Genomic DNA, 19,002 nt, shown 5'->3' on the forward strand with positions numbered 1-19,002 from the left:
GTCATGGTGATTCAACATTGGGGCCAAAATCCAAGACCTTCCCGTGTGAACTTGAAAGGAATGGTTTAGTGGAGGAGGAATTGCCCTGGGCTGGTGCGTGTGCCGCTCGTGTGCCCCTTGTGACGGGTCCCCATGGAGGAGGGCGGACACTCTTCCCTCGTCTGGGTTGGAGGCGCTGCAGCTGCGCTGGGCTGGAGAGCCAGCACTTAGGCATCGTGTAGGGAGGCCCACCCCTGGCCTTTCCCCACCAAGCTATGGGGTCAAGCATCCTTTGTCTCTATCAGAAGCACCAACACGTGAGACGGCTCTGGCTGGTCCAGGCTGCCGACAAACCATGCTTACTCTGTGGTCCTTTGAGAAATTCCGTTTGGTCTTTTGAGTTCCCGGCAAGCCGCTTGGCCTCACACGCACACTTTCTCCAGCATCTTGGACTGGCTTCCTCTCCTCACCTAGTCCAGGTGAGAGGGCCCCTGAACCGTGCCCAGGGTGCCTGTCCCCCCAGGGGTTTCCTCCAGGAAGCTCCCATGGGATGCTGGTGCCTCAGTTGTTCCGTTTCATTTTGGACCCTCTGGTGCCTGTGCGGAAGGGCAGTGGGAACAGGGAGGCACAGCGGAGGGAGGGGCCGAGAGGTGGAGCCTGCTCCAGCTTGGGGAGCCGTGGGCCAGGCCCCGCCTGTGTCCCAAAGGCCTCTGGGCCTTGGTGGTCTAGGGGAATACAGGTGGCGCTGTCCGTGGTGGCAGAGGCAGGTGTGGGCCTGACCGGGTCCCTGGGCCCGAGTTCCATGTGGCGGTAGAGCTTGCGCCGCAGCTCTGCCTGTTAGCTACACGTGTGCTCGCGGATGGAGGCATCTCAGCTCCCGCGGCAAGGGAGCCGCACAGATGTTGCCGCTCAGTCTCCTTGGCTTGTCCCAGCATCCTCCCCGGACGGGGAGGCGCGTGGACGGTGGGGTGCGGCACCTCACTGGAAAGCACGGCCGGTGCGGGAGGCCCGGCCCCTGGCTGCGCTGTGCTGCCCCGCGGAGTGTGGGACGGCCACCTCCCTAACCCACCCCTCCCGTCCTGTCCCCACCTCCCAGGTATCCGCCCCCAGATCATGAACGGCCCCCTGCACCCGCGCCCCCTGGTGGCGCTGCTCGACGGCAGAGACTGCACCGTGGAGATGCCCATCCTGAAGGACCTGGCCACCGTGGCCTTCTGTGACGCACAGTCCACTCAGGAGATCCACGAGAAGGTGGGTCCCCTCCTCACCCCGCCCGCCGGTCTGGTCCCCCCAGGTCGGGTGGCCGCAGCTGGCGTTCTGCGAGCAAGGGCTTGGTGCCGCTGCTGCCCTGATGGCCCCCCGCCTTTCCACCCTCAGGCCCCCGCTGGCCAGTCCCTCTCACCTCCGTGGGCCTCCCTGACCACGCCTCCGCTCCCCCCATTCCCCTGGCATCACCGAGCAGGCCCCCGAGCACAGCCGGGGTGCCCTCGGCTGCGGGAAGCCGTCAACACCCAGGCCGCGCCGTAGCTGGCTGTTTTCCCGCTGGACTCCTCTCTTGCGTGTTCGAGGGCAATGGGGGCCTCCAACCTGTGCTCTGCTCGCCCCGTCACAGGTTTTAAATGAGGCTGTCGGCGCCATGATGTACCACACCATCACCCTCACCAGGGAGGACCTGGAGAAGTTCAAGGCCCTGAGGGTGATCGTGCGGATAGGCAGCGGCTACGACAACGTCGACATCAAGGCTGCAGGCGAGCTCGGTAAGTGCCCGGCGGGTGCCCGGTGAGTGCCTGCGGGGGCAGAGGCAAGCCGGAACAGAGAGCACACAGTGCCTGCTGCTGGCTGGAGGAAGGGGGTTGGTTTCGAAGGGAACCTAGCCAGGCACACCTCCGAATACACAGGTAGAAGCGTCTTGCTGGGTTCAGAGGCCTCACCTGGGGACCTGGGGGGCTGGGCCGGGCTGTGTCACTTGGGAAGGATGCTGAGCCAGACAAGCCACAGGCCCTTCCCTGCAGAGGGCATGGTGAGCCGCCACACCTCTGTGTCGACCGGCCAGGACCCATCAGCCTGAGATGAACTTGTGCTGGGTGCACAGCTCACGGTTTCAGGGTCTCCTCCAATCCTGGGGTGGCGCTGTCTCCCCAAGGGCTGCTGTCCACACAGGAACCTTCCTAGGTCAGGGCCAGTGCAGGTGGACCACTGCACAGCCCCTCCTGCCCATCCCTTGCCATTAGGGGTTTCCAGAGAAGAGCAGAGGCAGCAGATGGACACCCAAAGGTGGGGCTCCCGGCCGCTTTCCAGACCGCGGGCCGCAGGCACCCTGAGGCGGGGGAGCTTGGCGTGGTGGCCTCCCTGTCCCGGCACCTGGCGTGGGCTCTGAGTGCGTGGAGCGTTTGCAGAGGCTTTGACAGCAGGAGTCCCCAGGCTGCCCTGCTGTCTTTGGAGGGGCCAGAAGGGTCCTTCTAGACTAGCCCCTCTCTGGTGACTGTCCTGCTGTTTTTGAAACATGCCGGCCCTGCAGCCAGTGTGTGGGGCTGTGATCTGCCTGGTGCCCGGCAGCCATGAGGCTGAGAAGGTGTACCTCAAAATGGTCAGGAACCCAGGCCTTTATGCCCCTGCCTGCTCCCGCCCCAAGCCAGCCTCTCTGCCCCACGGAGCCAGTGCTCCAAAGGCCCAGTGTATGCAGTGCCCTGCCTGGTCGCCTCAGCACCATACCTGGGTGTGAACACCCACAAGCATGTGGTGTGACGGTTCCGGCCGCAGCCCACAGACACCCACCCGCCCGCTGCTGCTTCAGCTCAGGGCACCCCAGTGGGCTGCAGCCTTCCCCCCACCCCTTGAGGTCCCAGCCTGGGGGCCTGAGTGAGGGCTGCGGATTTGCTTTAGCAGTTAGTTCCCCTGCTTGCATCGGGGCTGCACCCAGTTCCTGAACCACGGGGTAAGTCTTGTGGGTGCGCGTGGCGGCGGGCGGGGTGGGGGGCAGGCCTCGGGGGGCCTGTTCTGAGTGGCGCTGGGTCTGGTCTGATTCTTCGTGATGGTGCCGGGCTGCTCTGTAGAGCGGCGGGTGGCCTGGGAGTTGTGGCTACAGCAGGTTGGGCTCGCCTCCCAGGTGAAGCCCACGGATAAGGCAGGAGGTGGTCATTGCCCTGCAGGTGCTGTTCTAACCCCCCCCTGTCCCGAGTGGGGTGCTGTGCAGTGGTGGTTCAGAAGATTGATCCTGGTTTTTCTGGGTCACCCCTGGCTGGTCTCCATCGTCTCACCCCCTTCCTTGGGCGGGGGGGTCGCTTGATCCTGTACAAGAGGAGGAGGGGTTATGACAGCGGTGGCTTCCCACGTGCACCCCAAGCCTTTGCTTCCAGCCTCAGCACCACTCTGAGCCCCTCTTTGTCGCCACGGAGAACCTTGGGAGGATGCGAGTCTTCAGAAGCGTGTCTACTGTAAAGTAAAATTCTCCAGTTTTCCCTGGCACTGAGACGAATGTTTTTGTTTGAAAACAAATGTTTTCGCGCTCTTGATAGAGCTGAAATCGGCGACAGAGAATGTGGCTCAGCACCCCGGGTGGCCGCGACCCTTTCCCGCCGCCTCCTCCCGTCTCTGCAGCATCTGCCCCTCGTGACACCGCCACTGCAACGTGTGCGACTTTGGGCTTCCTTGCCAGGACCCGGGCACCTCTCTCGGCGGGGCAGGGAAGGGGGAACGGGCCGGGGGGGGGAGATGGGATCGGAGGTGCCCGCGAGGGAACGGCCCTTCTCCGCAGTTGTAGAAGCTGCCTCGCGGGCAGACTCGGGACCCGGGTGGGGCGGCCGTGTCCCCAGAGTCCCCCCACAGAGGCCCGCCGGGGGCCTGCGATGTTGAAAGATGTAAACGGCATGTCCGCGGTGGCCTTTTCGTTGATCCTGGTCCAATCTGATAAGGGAGCTGCGTCGGGGACATCTGCTGGGCCGTTTTGAAGGCAGTTTTCAAATGTGGACTCTGCAGAAGGAAAGTGGGCCCCTGTCCAGCCGTCCTTTGTCTCCAAATGCACTTCACAGCTCATTCGGTCAGCTGACCTGTAATGAGGACAGAAAAGCAGGTGGCTCAGGTCTCTGCCCCTCCTGATGACGTCCGGGCCCACAGCGTGTGTTCCCGGGAGGGCAGCTCCCCTCCAGTGTTCCCTGGAGCCCCGTCCTGAAGGCTTCGGGGCCCAGGGCACCTCACCTCCGGCCCTGACACGATGGGCGAGGTGCTTCCTGTTCAGAGCAGGGAGGGGCTGTGGGCCGCCCGCCACAGGCGAGGACAGCACCTGGGCAAGTAGAGGGGTCCTCCCCATCTGTAGTGTCACCCCAAGATCCAGGAGGAAGCAGTGGGAGGTTGGAAGGTCGCTGGAGGGAGCCAGGGCCCAGACTGAGCGCCGTGCACTGTCACTCCGTGAGCCTTTCTGGCCAAGCTCGTTAGTCTGGCATCCAGCCTGGTCCGGTTCAGAAGGCGTTAGAGCAAAGAGCAGAAGCGTCAGCTGAGGGGCAAAGCAGCTCGGCTCTTGGGCTCGGACTTCGGGTCCATGGGGGCTGCAGCCTTGCTCTGTGGGTGCCAGCAGCTTGTCCTCATGGCATTTGGAGAATCACCCTTAAGGTATGAAGAACAGATTAGGAGTTTCCCCTCAAGAGGGTGGTCAGGGCTATAGAGTTTCAGCCATCAGGGCAGGAGGTCTCAGGGGATGCTTCACCTCCTCCCAGGCCTTGGGGCACCCCACGCCCATGTATCCTCTTTCCCAGGCCTTGGGGCACCCCACGCCCATGTATCCTCTTTCCCAGGCCTTGGGGCACCCCACGCCCATGTATCCTCTTTCCCAGGCCTTGGGGCACCCCAAGCCCATGTATCCTCTTTCCCAGGCCTTGGGGCACCCCAAGCCCATGTATCCTCTTTCCCAGGCCTTGGGGCACCCCAAGCCATGTATCCTCTTTCCCAGGCCTTGGGGCACCCCAAGCCCATGTATCCGCTTTCCCAGGCCTTGGGACACCCCAAGCCCATGTATCTGCTTTCCCAGGCCTTGGGGCACCCCAAGCCATGTATCCTCTTTCCCAGGCCTTGGGGCACCCCAAGCCCATGTATCCGCTTTCCCGGGCCTTGGGGCACCCCAAGCCATGTATCCTCTTTCCCAGGCCTTGGGGCACCCCAAGCCCATGTATCCGCTTTCCCAGGCCTTGGGACACCCCAAGCCCATGTATCCGCTTTCCCAGGCCTTGGGACACCCCAAGCCCATGTATCCGCTTTCCCAGGCCTTGGTCTTGGGCTCTCCACACAGGCACAAGAGCCAAGGAGCTAAATTTCAAAGTTCTAGTGTGAAGGCGGAGACGTGGCCCCACTGCAGTCCCTCGTCCCCTGGGCGGGCTGGTGCGGTGCTTTCTCTCTCGTGGACGCACAGATTCTCTCCTCCAGCCTCATCACATCTCGTCCCACCTCCCAGGGCGCAGGGGGGCCCCTAGGCCTGGGCAGTGGCTGCGTCTGCAGCAGAAGGTCCACACTGGGCTGCTGCTGGACCTTCCCCCGGGGCTTCAGGCAGAACAGATCAAGCCCCACGAGGAATGGAAATTGTCCCAGCTGCCAGAAGATTTTCTTGTACCACTGGCATCTGCCTCCATCTCTCCAGGCTGCAGTAATCCTGACTTCTGGTCTAGCCCCAGATCCTGTGCTTGGTCATTTCAAATGAAGTGGGTGCTGCAAGACGACTGACTTGCAGCTCGTGGAAGGTTTGTCAGCCTGGATCTCAAAACCTCATCCCCTGGCAGGCGGGGCAGCACATGGATGCTTTCACCCTGGGGGCTGTGTGTCCTCCTGAAGGGGTCACTGAGACCCTGGACCCCAGGGCAGCCCTCGTGGGGTGGCGACACAGCTGCTAGGAAGGGGTGCTCCACGCATTTGGTCCTGTTTTCTGTCCGGTGGAGCTGCAGGTGCTCTCTGCCCAGGCTCCTGACCCGAGAAGATAGAGGAATGCGGGCGCCTTACAGGTGGCCTGGCCCTGCATCCCTGGCTGTGACTCCGGGGGTCCCAAAAGGGACGTTTTGAGCTGGCCCAGCATATGCTCCCTGGACACCTACATCCCTCCTTGGAAAGCGGCTGGACTGGCAGACCCCGGGCCTCGCCAGGGGAACGGGGCTGGATCTAGGCCCGCCGGCCCTCTGTGTGCCTGCCCCTCCCACATCTGGCAAACATTCTTCCCCAAAACACCCTCCCACTGAGGAAGGTCAGTGCCAGGGCCCTTCCTGCCTGAGACTTGGGGCAGTTCTCCCTGCAGTCGTCAGCTGCCGGCCTCCTGGTGCTGGGAAACGCTAGCCCTTCATCTCTATTCCTCACACAGGGTCTGAGGGATCATCTTCACCAGCTGCTCTCAGCCCTGAAAGCTCTTTCAGAAAGCAGCACGGGCACCTGTCTGCTCTGTTGTTTTTCTGTCAGAGCGGGAGGGTGACTAGGGTCCACTGAACAAATGTGGGGCTGGATTCAGACATCAGCTCCATCCTGTCCCAGCCCACGGGCCTGGAAGGTGTTAACTTGCTAATTCTTCTGTCTTGCCTTTAAAAAAAAAAAAAGAAGTAATAACATGTTCATTGCATTAGACTCTTAAAATACCATAAAACAAAAGGCCGCTCTCCATTACCCCAGCCCCGGCCTGCGGGGAGGATCCAGGAGGTTGCATTGCAAAGAGCCTCTGGTCTCCTGGATCCCAGAGACCATCAGGAGGGGGCCCTACACGCTAGCTTCCTGGCGCTGGACGGGGATGGTGGATGGAGCTGGACCACCACTCGCTTCCCACGGACATGGGGCCTGGAAGCACTGGGTGGGCCGGACATGGGGTCAGCAGGGGGCTGGGGGGTGAGCCAAGCCCCGGACAGAAGTCCTCCTGGGACGGCTACGGGGCTGGAGGTCCCTGGGCCTCAGAGCCAGACGGTCTGTGTACTCTAGGTGACAAGCAGGCCTCAGAGACCCACACCTGCCTGGGGCCACACACATAGTCCGTGGCTGAATGGGCCACCTTTGCCACCCCTGCCCCTCAGCTGGGTGGACTGGGAGCCCTGGCGCTTCCCCACAGAACTTGGGGTTCTCATCCCAGCGCCTGGCTCTTGTCGTTTCCAGGGATCGCCGTATGCAACATCCCGTCCGCGGCAGTGGAAGAGACGGCTGACTCCACCATCTGCCACATTCTGAACCTGTACCGGCGGAACACGTGGCTATACCAGGCGCTGCGGGAAGGCACGCGGGTGCAGAGCGTGGAGCAGATCCGGGAGGTGGCCTCGGGGGCCGCCCGCATCCGCGGGGAGACGCTGGGCCTCATTGGCTTCGGTATGTGCGCCTGCTCCGCAGGGACCACCTGGGGGAGGCGGGCCTGGCCCTGGAAGTCGGGGTGCGCTGCAGCTATGCCTGTGGGAGGAGCTCGCTTGGGCCGGAGGAAGGCCCTGGCCCTTCGCCGAGCTGCCTGGGGTGGGAGGTCAGAGGTCAAGACTGACCAGGGAACTCGCCCAGAGGTCAGATCTGGGCTGCTTCTGGAAGAATGGGTCTGACGTCGGCGGGAGGGCGCCCCCAGGAAGGCGCCGTACTCCCTAACTGCCCCAGGTAGAGGGTGAGGGGCTGGTGGCTGAGTGGAGACCCAGGCAGTGGGCAAGGCCCACCTGCAGGCGCCAGGCGGGGGTGGCAGTGGAGTCGCTGAAGGATTTTTGCGCCAGAAGGTGGCGGGGTCAGGTCAGCAGCTTGGAAAGCTCCCCCAAGAGAGGGGGCATGGTAAGGCCTCCCTCCGCGGTGACACAGCGGGCGGCCCTGGGAGCGCCTGGGGCAGGTTCCTCAGGAGGAGGTGCGCCGCGGTGGAAAGCAGCCTGGCTGCCACGGCTGTTGGCAGCACTGGGCCCCGAGTCGAGCGCCAACTCGGCAAACGGGAGCCGGCCGGGTGGGCTTGCTCGTGGCTGAGCCTCAGTCCCACCGCTCACCGGCTCTGCGACCTTGAGGACAGAGCTCGACCTTTGTGCGTCAGTTTCCGATCTGTCAGTTGGGAACGAGTGTTACACGGTTGCTGCCTGGAAGCACACGGGTGCGTTGTGACTGCAGGGCTTGGCTTCCGGAAGGCCCCCCAAGCTGCAGGTCAGCCGTCAGCTTGGAGCTCTGTGTTTCCGAATAACTGAGGGCAGGACCTCTGGGACGGCCACAGTGCCTCCTTGTGCTGCAAGTTCCTGTCCAGGAGGCCCGGGTACCGGCTGGAACAAGTAGAAGGAGCTGGGCTTCTTCCAGGAGCGCACATCTTTCCAGCACCCGGGTCTGGGTGCTAAGAGCCCAGGTTTCAGGGATGATCACACTCAGGGAGCTAATCCTTTCTTCGCCAAAGAGTCTGTCTTCATTTTTCTGGAGTGGAAGAGACAATATGACTCAAATGCTGGTGCTCTGTGGGCCGCAGCGCCCTCTGCTGGTGCCCGCGGGGCTTCCCACCGCTCTAGGAAGTGGGTCTTGGAGATGGTTCTTAGAACAACGTGCATTCTTAAGCCGATGCACAGGCCTCAGGTGGGCTCCGGCCAGGGTGCAGAGCCTCACCTTGCGAGTGGCCCAGCCACGTGGTAGAACACTTGTTTCCAGGGCGTCTGACCGCAGCCATCACAGCAAGTTCTTATGGGGGACGTTTCTTCGGCTGTACCCTTTGCCATCCATCTTTTGAAGGCCGGTCCCGTGAATTCCAGCCCTGTTTACTCAAGACTGTAAGCCAAGCACTGCCACAGTCCCGGAGCCCCCCTGCACACTAGGTTTTTCCTTGCTACCTTTCCTGGTCTCTCTGGAGCCTCCCAGAACTGTAGGCAGAGCTGAGGCAGGAGGCGGCATGGTCATACGCGGCCTCACGCCTCTGCTGCCGCCCTGACTGTTTGGGGCTGAAAGCCTCCGCTTGCCTAAGAGTCGGCCGAGAAGCAGCAGCAGAGCCTGGAGTGTGGAGCAAGTTCCTCCAAACCCAGTTCATGCCGCCGCGCAGGGGCCTGGACGGAGCACTGTCGCGAGCTTGACCCCAGCCCGGGCTGGTGGTGGGTACTGCTCAAGGCCAGCCTCCGAGTTGGGAATAAGCATGAAAAATCTGAAGGGAAAGCATGACAGTATTTTTATGTTTTTGTTTTTTGGTTTATTTTGCGGTACGTGGGCCTCTCCCGTTGCAGAGCACAGGCTCCAGACGCACAGGCTCAGCAGCCATGACTCAAGGGCCCAGCCACTCCCCGGCATGTGGGATCCTCCCGGACCGGGGCACGAACCCGTGTCCCCTGCATCGGCAGGCGGACTCTCAACCACTGCGCCACCAGGGAAGCCCTATTTTGTCTTTTTAAGGCCAAGGCAATTAGGTTCTCCTCTCTGAGGCTGGGTTTTGATCAAGTCAGTAAGAGAATTTATCATCAGGTCTTGCAAAATTTAGTCAGGAAAACCCCATGGCTGAAGTAGAGCCAGTGGAAAGATGAGGGTTCGTGAATTTATGAAAAGCAGAGCCGTGGGGAAGGCTCTGGTGACTGGCCGTGACTCCGCCCCGGGCACTGCTGCCGGGACCCCATCTCCTGTGAAAGTGTGTTAGGACGCAGGGGAGAAGGAGGGCAGCTAAAGGCCGGCAAAGCGGGGGGTGGCGGGTGTGCTGGCGTTGGCCGTGAGCCCCAGCTGCCGCGTGGTGGGGGCGCTTGGTTCCGAACCTCGGGTACGTCAGAGGGGGGTCTTCGGGTCACTGCTGCCCTTTGCGCCCCTGCCGTCGTGCTGGCTCCTCTGCAGTGTGGCTGTACTTCCTGGCTCACCGTGTCCAAGTGGTGACACTGAAGAGGGATGGCACAAGGGGTGTGGCCGCGGGCGACCCCGCAGCTGTCCCTCCTGATCAGAACGGCTTATCAGAGCTTTGCCTCCAGACCGTGGCGGTGGTGGAAGTGCCGCCCATTTGGATTGCAGTTTCAGCAGGAGGCGGTGGCGGTCCGCCACCCCACCGCCCTCCCGCGGGCTTCCCTTCTTCCCTTCTTCCTCCTGCACATTTGAGTAATGGTTTTCGAGCCAGATTTATTCTGCGCTCTCCCCAAATCAGCCCCTCCGGGTATCATTCACACCATTTTGTGTTCAAGCTGAAAACTGCTCTGGGAAGCAAGAGGCGCCGTCCATGGGGGTCAGCGGGTTTGCGCAAATGACGGCCACTCAGGAGTCGGGGAAGCCTTCGCGTCCTGTTAGGCGACGTCGCTAACTTGCTGGAGGCCTGACCCACGCTCCACGTGTGCTCAGAGCCCCACCTCTCAACCAGAGCACTTCCCCACATCCATCGGTGCTCAGACCAGACTGCAGTGGTCAGTTTCGATCACTGTTCATGAGCAAACCTGGTGGCAGTGACACAAGAGAACAGTCCCTGTTCGACACTGAGAGCAATAAAGAGATGAAGCTCAGGTTAAGAAGCCCACTGTATCAGCAAACAAGTAGGGGAAAGAGAAATACGAAGGAGATGAGATCGGTGATGGTTGGGAGCTGGCACGTGGAGTTCACTAGATTGTTCTCTCTAGTTATGTCTGTGTTTGAAAATGTGCCTAATAGGAACCTGAAAAAAAAAACAACTACTCTGGTAGCAAGTACAGGTGATAAGCGCTGCCCTGCTCACCCAGAAGCGTTGGCCCGGCCCCGGCCCCAGTGACCTGGGGAGAAGGGCTGGCCTCAGGTGGCACCAAGCCCTGGGCGTTCGGTTCTCCCAGCACCACCACAGATTGGGTCCAACTGCCAGAAGTGCTGGAGGCAGCAGAGCTGTGGCTGGGCACCATGCAAGGTCCCGGCCTCGGGACGAGCGTCGGCAGGAGGCGCGGGGGCCTCGCTCACCTGGACGCTCTCTTTCTGCACAGGTCGCACGGGGCAGGCGGTTGCTGTTCGAGCCAAGGCCTTTGGATTCAGCGTCATATTTTATGACCCCTACTTGCAGGATGGGATAGAGCGGTCCCTGGGCGTGCAGAGGGTCTACACCCTGCAGGACTTACTGTATCAGAGCGACTGCGTCTCCTTGCACTGTAACCTCAACGAACATAACCACCACCTCATCAATGACTTTACCATAAAGCAGGTAAATCGAAAGAAATGGTCTCAGACCCTGGAAACGGCTGTCAAAACCAAAGGGGGAATGGGAAACGGTCCAGTGGACACACCAGTGAGCGGAGAAGGAAGTCCCCCGAGGCATCGGCAAGGAGCTGGGCGGGGCCCCCTCCATGAGATGGGCCGTGCGTGGTGAGCGGGGAGGGGCAGGACCCGGCCCAGGACCCAGCTCTGACCAGGCCTGGCCTCCAAGACAGCCAGTTGACAGGTCACGGCTCCCGCCGCCCCAGCTCGCAGCCCTCCATCGGGGTCAGCGGGAGCGGCCCCCCCGGCCCCTCGCTGTCACCGAGGCTCCGCGCTCCCTTCCCCCGCAGCCGCTGCGCGCACATCAAACACCCAGACCCACTACCGTCCACTGCCGCGGCTCCCTTCTTCAAACCTGGGTGCAGGCTCCTCCCAAGGCGGCAGCGGCGGCACCCGTTGACCAGCTTTTCCCTCCCCCCCACTCGCAGATGAGGCAAGGAGCATTCCTAGTGAACGCGGCCCGCGGCGGACTGGTGGATGAGAAAGCCTTAGCCCAAGCCCTCAAGGAAGGCAGGATACGAGGGGCCGCCCTCGACGTGCACGAATCGGAGCCTTTCAGGCAGGTTTGGTAGCTCAGGGCTCGCACAGGAACTTGCAGGAGCCCCACTGTGAACTCGGGGCAGCTTACCAGACGGGTCCTGGGTGGGCACCTGGAGACCAACCAGGTTTACAGCCTCTGCTCTTCTAAGGTCTGTGCTGTATTCTCACCAAGTATAAAAGGGCCAGAAGTTCCCCCAAAGATGATCAGAAAGGGGAGAGGCAGGAAGACAAATGGCGGTGAAGAGCAGGCTTTCCCCGTACTCTGGATTGCTCTGGTTGGAGGCAGGCTAGTCGGCCCTCCCTAGAATTGTCCCTTCTTTCCGAGTCCCTCGTGATGCCTGACGCTAATTACAGTTTTATGAGTATGGTCTTACAGTCCCAACCCTTAGGAAACAGACTGCAGAATCCCCCCACCCACCCCACCCCCCATTTTATCTGTGTGGCTAGCATTCCACACGGCCAAGGGCTCCCTTTTGACGAACAGGGCAGGGAGTGAGAGTGACGTGCGTTGTTTTCCTCATCTACTGTTTTTTGTATACTCATCTAGCTTTGCTCAGGGTCCCCTGAAAGACGCACCGAATCTCATTTGTACACCCCACACGGCCTGGTACAGTGAGCAAGCCTCACTGGAGATGAGGGAGGCGGCCGCCACCGAGATCCGCCGGGCCATCACAGGTGAGCCCTCCACCACGCTGGCCGCCTCCGATCCCAGTGACGGACACGCGGAAGGGGGCGTGGGGCTTTGCTGCTGGCAGAGGTGGTCTCTAGGCGTCAAGTTGAAGAAATTCGCAATGAGTTGGGCCCCGTTTCTTTCAGCGGAAACCAATTCCCTTTTGTATTAGCCAGTGCAAGTCTCGCAGACCTGGAAGGGGAGGGAGCCCCAGGGGGAGCCGTGGGCAGCTCCCTTCTGTTTGGCTGAAGCCCAGTGTGGTTCAGGCCCTGGAACAAGTCATATGTTGTGGAAATACAAGGGCCAGCCCTTCCTATCAAAGAGTAAGAGACTTGCATTGTAGCTTGTCCCCGCATAACAGAGAAGTATAACATTTAAGTCATTGTGACCTTGAAAAATACCTATGATTACTTTTAATCATCTTATTCCAGGTCGCATCCCAGAGAGCTTAAGAAACTGTGTGAACAAGGAATTCTTTGTCACAACAGCTCCCTGGTCAGTAATAGATCAGCAGGCAATTCATCCAGAGCTCAATGGTGCCACATACAGGTGAGGAGAGGAATGGGCCGAGCCCTGCTCCCTGGGGGAGGGCGGAGACAGGGGACTTGGGGACCTTAAGCCAACCTGAGCGCTAGTAGAAATGACACACTGTCCCCTCCTCTCAGTTCTTCCATGGAACATAGTTTGGGGACAGAGCCGAGAATTGGAATTCCTATTTTAAAGGGGGTGCGGGGTGCGGGTGGGTTGTGCATTCCCCAGCGGGTCTCAATCACTGTTCATTCTGAAGCCACTTGAAAACCAGAGGGTTTCTAGGTGAAAAGGTACAGAAAAGGTCATCAAGGAAGAGGGCCTGATTTTGTTTTCTAGCTTGAACTTTCGGTCCAAGGAGAGCATTCTGGCCAAAGCCCAGTCCATTTGACGGGCGGGGGCGGGGGGGTGTCTTTGTTTCTCTGTGAAGCAGGAAGTTTGACCCCAGGGGCACGTGACAGTGACAGAGTTTGGGTGGGACTGAGGCAAGAGAGCCTGCACTGGGGACACAAGCCAGGACCCTTGGAAGGGACCAGGGGTTTTGTCTGTGGTAGTTTTCCATGGTTCTCTTCCCCCAGCATGGCCGGTTGCAGGGAAATAGCTCCTCCCCCATAAAGGAGAGAAGCTGCGGCGTGGAATGCCAGAAGGGACCTTTTGTTCTGCTTACTCTGACCCAGGACTGCCCCACCTTGGCAGTACTGGGCCAGATGTCCCGTGCATTATAGGATGTATAGTGGCAGCCCTGGCCCCCACCCGCTAGATGCCGACAGCACCTCCCACTCCCAACGGTGACAACTAAAAACGCCCCCCAGACACTGCCCGGGATTCCTGGTTTTGAACCACTGCTCTAGGGGGGTGATTAAATATAGTCTGTGTAAAAGGACCCATACATGAAAGCTCCTCCTCTGGGCAAGGAAGCTAAGCGGTTTCTTCCTAAGTCACATGGCTTTATTTACATGCAGCACGTTCTGTTAAAGTCCTACTTGTGTTTTACCCTCGTAAGCATTTTCAAGCATCACTTGAGCCCAGCCCAGCACCAGATTGGATTCCCCTGTTTGTCCGTGTTGGTGGCCTACCCTTTAAGGGCCACGTCCTAATTATTCCTAATTATTCCGGAATGAACAGCGATTCAGATCCCCTGGGGAATGCACAACCCACCCGTACCCCGCACCCCCTTTAAAACTGGAATTCCAATTCTCGGCTCTGTCCCAAGAGCAAGGCTCCTTGGCCCCTTGGAAAACTGCTTGTGCTGGAGGGTTGCAGCTCACAGGGTCCTGTTCATCAGAGTCCTCCTGGACAGTCCCTGACCAGCGTCACTGTAACAGGCCGAGACCCCGTCCCCTTTACCGCAAGCGTGAAGGGTTCAATAACTTGGAGAGGAAGACTGATTCTAAAGTCCCTGCTTCATAAGTACGTTTTGTCCTCAGTGTTTAAATACACGAGTCACACCTGTGCATAAGGTCCGTGTGCTCGGGCGTGCGCGCACACGCAGCCATTCCTGTGCCTGCAGGGTAAGATGAGGCCACGTTCAGGTGCCCTCCCGGTACCCTCAGAGGGCAGGCATCCTGCCCATCACCAGCTCACCATCTCCCCTGCTGCTGCCCTCTCCCCACCCACATCTCAGGTTACGGGAGCCGGTAACTAACCAGCCTAGGAAGTCACACTTCGCAAGCGTACTTCATGCCCTCTGTTAGGAAATCCTTAAAGCTGATGAAATCCTTAAAACTGATGAATACTTTCTAACGCAGCCGGAAAACTTGGAATTTATTTTGTCCAGACGTTTTCCAAATGTGACACGGTTCCCCACGCACAGTTAATTAGCTACAAAATTAGTGCTTCATTGGACTAAATAGGCTTTGTTGTTTATGAATTAGATGTCCATGTTTAACTTTTCCATGTAGATTTCTCCTTGCTTTGGAGGTAGGAAGTATGACAACTCATTCCATAAAACAGGCAGAGCAAGAGCTTGGCAGCTTCTGGGGCCTGAACTTAACCGGCCCTTTCTCTTGTGCCCGCCCTCCCTAGATACCCGCCAGGCATCGTGGGCGTGGCTCCGGGAGGACTTCCTGCAGCCATGGAAGGGATCATCCCCGGAGGCATCCCGGTAACCCACAACCTCCCCACGGTGGCACACCCTTCCCAAGCTCCCTCTCCCAACCAGCCCACAAAACACGGGGACAGTCGAGAGCACCCCAACGAGCAATAGCAGAGAGTGACGGAAGGTAACCATTCAGATACACCTGGGACCAAGAGACAGTGAAAAATAGATGAACTAAGAGAAAAGGAATCTGACAGTCTTTTTAACTGATTCTGGACATACGCATCATTGGCGTTGCAGTGTTAAAACTACAAAGGAGCTCGAAGCCGAGACGTGGGAAAACTGAAGATGTCGTCTGCTTGTGGAAGCGCTGAAAAAGACTAGGACGTGATTTATTAACGACCAACTTCTGTTATTGTGTGTTAAGTTTTTCATCTGTGCATCAAATCAAAGAATAAATAGATCTTTTTCCTTTATCAGTCCCTTGGACACAGCAGGTCCTGAACACCTTGCTCTAGAATGTTGCATCAGGAGTTCCAAACATCAAAATAAAAAATATTAAGAGGAAATCCCCATCCTATGACTCTAGTCCCTTCGGTCCACGGGGGCTGGTTACCTCTTTTGCTAATAGGAAGATTAAATTACTACAAAATGGGGAGAAAACTGTTTGCCTGTGTTAGACAACCGCGAGCATAGGATTGAAGACAGTACAGGCTCCTGTACAGAGAAGTCTCTCCCATCTGAACTGCATACTGAGCGGGCAAGTTGGTTGTGAGTTCAGTAAAAACCCTCTGATGATGCAAAAAAAAAAAAAAAAAAGTATTAAGTTTCACAAGCTGTTTGTACTCAAATATATTTTCTCAGTTTCAGATCCTCAGCTATTTTATTGAGTGGAAAGTCTTGAACTGAAAGGGTTCAAGAAGAATAATGTTGCATTTCCTTATGTCTCAGGAAACACTTTTTATGGTAACTTGTCAGATTGTCTATGAACAAACCCACTTTTTTAGACATTGATAAAGTCTTCTTTTCTTCACGTGATATTTTATACAAGAACACTTCAGGTGTGTTATTAGATGTGACTGATTTTAACAAATCCTATTAGATTTGTATCAACTAGTTACATGTTATATTCATAGTCTTTTGTGAATCATCGCCTTTTTGTTTAAAAGATGGCCTCTTTTGAGCCTTTGTATAGGTACATTCCTGTTTTTGTGACAAAAAACCTTTAAAACTGTCCCAAACAGAAAAATAATGGCTATCAGAAATATGTTTTGTTTTAGTGTGAGTTACCGTTACTGTATTTGTTTATTGTAAAGGTGGACATTTAGCGTTCAGTGCAGTTTTCAATAAAAAGTAATAAAAATTTCTGTTAAGCTCTGAAATTCAAGTACAACTCACCAGTGTAAAAGTTCTCTCCTTGAGATGTTTAAAGGCAACTGCATTTTCAATTAGCCAGTTTCCCAACTCTTGTTATTCCGAGGGTCAAAGATTTACAGTACTTTTCTGTCATCTACCTATTCCATAACCAGACGCAAGAATGCTGATAATTACTTCATGTGACAGTTTAATCGAAAAAATCAAAACTTCACATAAGTCCATCCTCATCAAATCATGCCATCCTTAAGATGAAATAGTGGGTTAGAACTAAGTCAGTTCAAGAAACAAAATTGGTCAAGTTTTAGAATTTTGATTTTTAATTTACCCAAAAGCAAAATTATCTGGCTCAAGCATTAATGCAGGAAGGGAGGTGAATCTCAAAAAAAATTTTTTTTAATGATATTTACAAAGAAATGTTGCAAAATAATTAACATCAGCCATTTCCATAGGTTAGGAACTTTCCGTTGATTTTATGGGTCTTCCTTCTCAAATAGCATTAAACCCCTTACTACTAGCGGTATCTGCAAACGTCAGTCACGTCCAACAATTCCAGGTACCGCACTCCTTTTCAGCCGCCTCCCCCCACCCTTTCCCATTTAAAAAAAGAAGTCATGGCAACTTAAAGCATCAACCTCCTCCCTCACTCATTTTAAGGTGGTGGTCCCATCCCAACTCTCCCATGAAAAATTACACTGAAACCACCTGACACGGATAGAGAGATCCTGGACAGAGATACAGCAAATGGTTACTGACCTATCACTCCGGGGAGCAAAGTGGCAGCTCAAGATCATCTTCACGACCACTTGTCAAACAGGCAATCAGTGAGGGGGTGACGTATGCACAAAAAGGAGACCCCAACCGACTATGCACAGCAATAGTCCCTTAACACAGACTAAGTCTGTGACACGATGAGCCTAAAAACCAAAAACATAAAAAGGTCCAAATCCATGGTGTACTTGGGTTTTGACAGAAAACACCACACTGTATTCTCCCTAGAAAAAGAACCATAAAGTCCATACAGTTAAAGGTATTACTGTCCGGAGTCAACCAAAAGACATACAATATCTGTCACCCTGCCATATATAATCTGAGAAAGGACTGCAAACTCTATCTTGGGACAACAGTTATGGCTGTTTGATAGTTCAAGAGCTTAACGTAGCATTGATTCACCAAAATGTTGGCCTTTACCAGCCAATCTGCTGTGAAAACCATTTAAAGCCCCATCCCTGTCTGGAGCCTAAGAAATGGAGTCATATATATATATATATATATATAATTCTTTCCCACAGGGAAGAATGCTGTACCTGTTAAACTAGATGTGGTCAGGGTCACTGATCTATAAATAAATAAATAAAGAGGCACCTCAGGGGACACACCACGCAGCAAACACAACACACGGAGGCTAAGGCTAAAGACTGAGCCTGCAGTTTTCTAAACAGCACTGGCTGTAATGTAGACCGTAGCAACTAGATGCTTTTCCCTCAAACATTTCTCTTCGGATTCTTCAACTGGGAGAGCAGTTTTGCTTAACAGCAACTAGAACAGGATGTCTGGCCACTAAAGAATTCTCTCCTTGTATAGGGAGAAAAGTTTATAGGGATGCTGTGCTATGTAATTAGAATGGCAGCCTTCTAAAAACTTAATTCTGTCCAAAATGAAAGCAAACCATAGAGTCAATTTGTAAGAAAACATTAACCATTTGAAACAGTAACACACACATTACATCAAAATTCATTCATATGGAATCAAACTGCAAATATTTTTCCTGCAAGTTGTAGCATGCAGCAAAAGCAATCATCCTGGGAACACGTTTCAAGGAGTGTTCAGAGAGGGAAGAAAGAACTAGAGAGATGACATCTCATAGGTAATTTTCTATTTTTAGTATTCCAGCATCAAATCTGAGGTGGTGCACATTTCAACAGCATCTAAACAGAACTTAGAAGAAAACAAGAAGTAAGTATTTCAAGGTTTTCACAGCCTTTTCATCCAAGGGAAGGAAAATTGTGTGTGTGTGTGTGTGTGTGTGTGTGTGTAGGGCTTCTTGCCAAATTCCTTGCCACATCAATAGTCTACAAAGTGCTTACCAGGACACTAAGTCTTTTTGTGTTCCTGAGATAGGTCTGAAATTTTTACCCAGTTTTGAATGTATACCTGAAGTGGTCAAATAATACTTTTTGTAGAAAGTTTTCCTACCTAAGATTATAGTCTTAACTTTAAATAAGAATGGCCACAATTAACCAACATGCAAAAATTCTCAGACTACTCACTGAGAAATTCATTATACAATGCATTTACCGCCTTACTGCGTTCTTAAATCTTTATTCTATACTGAACTGATATTCCCAATTAGCCCAAGCAAAGGCATGCCTTTCTAACACAATTTGCTTAAAGCAGGGTTGATAAAAGACAGTTAAGAATCCACCGACTCTATGCATGGCAACCTGGGAGAGTATAACATTGTCAAGAGTCAAGTGGGCGAACTTCACACAATTCATTCAGTTACATACAAGTGGGCCAGCTCCCCCGAGCACTCCCCCGCCAGCACTCCCCTCACTTACATCCACCGAATTCACAGAGACTGCTGCCCAGAGTCTGGTAGAAGAAGCCCCATCTTAAGGGCACTCTTCCAAACAAATAAATACCTAAACACTGAAAAGGGGCACATCAGAAACTTTTAAAAAGACAAAATAATAGAAACCAAAACCCTTTCCAAAACAAGGGAACGATGTCTATGCAAAGTTCACTCAATAAAAAATCCTTACTTTTC

The 19,002-nt window shown here is 55.5% G+C and overlaps 1 protein-coding gene across 2 annotated transcripts in view; it reads left to right on the forward strand.

Annotated features, from left to right (window-relative positions):
- The window catches only part of CTBP2 (C-terminal binding protein 2), a 163,577-nt gene extending 147,352 nt beyond the window's left edge, over positions 1-16,225 (forward strand). Inside the window, exons 4-11 of one of the 2 annotated variants that reach the window (XM_065893803.1) lie at positions 1,076-1,230; positions 1,592-1,736; positions 7,084-7,290; positions 10,815-11,029; positions 11,511-11,641; positions 12,170-12,297; positions 12,724-12,841; positions 14,846-16,225. In XM_065893803.1, coding sequence (XP_065749875.1) covers positions 1,076-1,230; positions 1,592-1,736; positions 7,084-7,290; positions 10,815-11,029; positions 11,511-11,641; positions 12,170-12,297; positions 12,724-12,841; positions 14,846-15,026 — 1,280 coding nt within the window. In that variant the 3' untranslated portion in view covers positions 15,027-16,225. The remainder of the gene's footprint in view (positions 1-1,075; positions 1,231-1,591; positions 1,737-7,083; positions 7,291-10,814; positions 11,030-11,510; positions 11,642-12,169; positions 12,298-12,723; positions 12,842-14,845) is intronic. The other variant, XM_065893802.1, reaches the window with a different exon arrangement.
- Positions 16,226-19,002: the final 2,777 nt, after the last annotated feature.

This window comes from Phocoena phocoena, chromosome 16 (assembly GCF_963924675.1).
Source record: "Phocoena phocoena chromosome 16, mPhoPho1.1, whole genome shotgun sequence".
Lineage (NCBI taxonomy): Eukaryota > Metazoa > Chordata > Mammalia > Artiodactyla > Phocoenidae > Phocoena > Phocoena phocoena.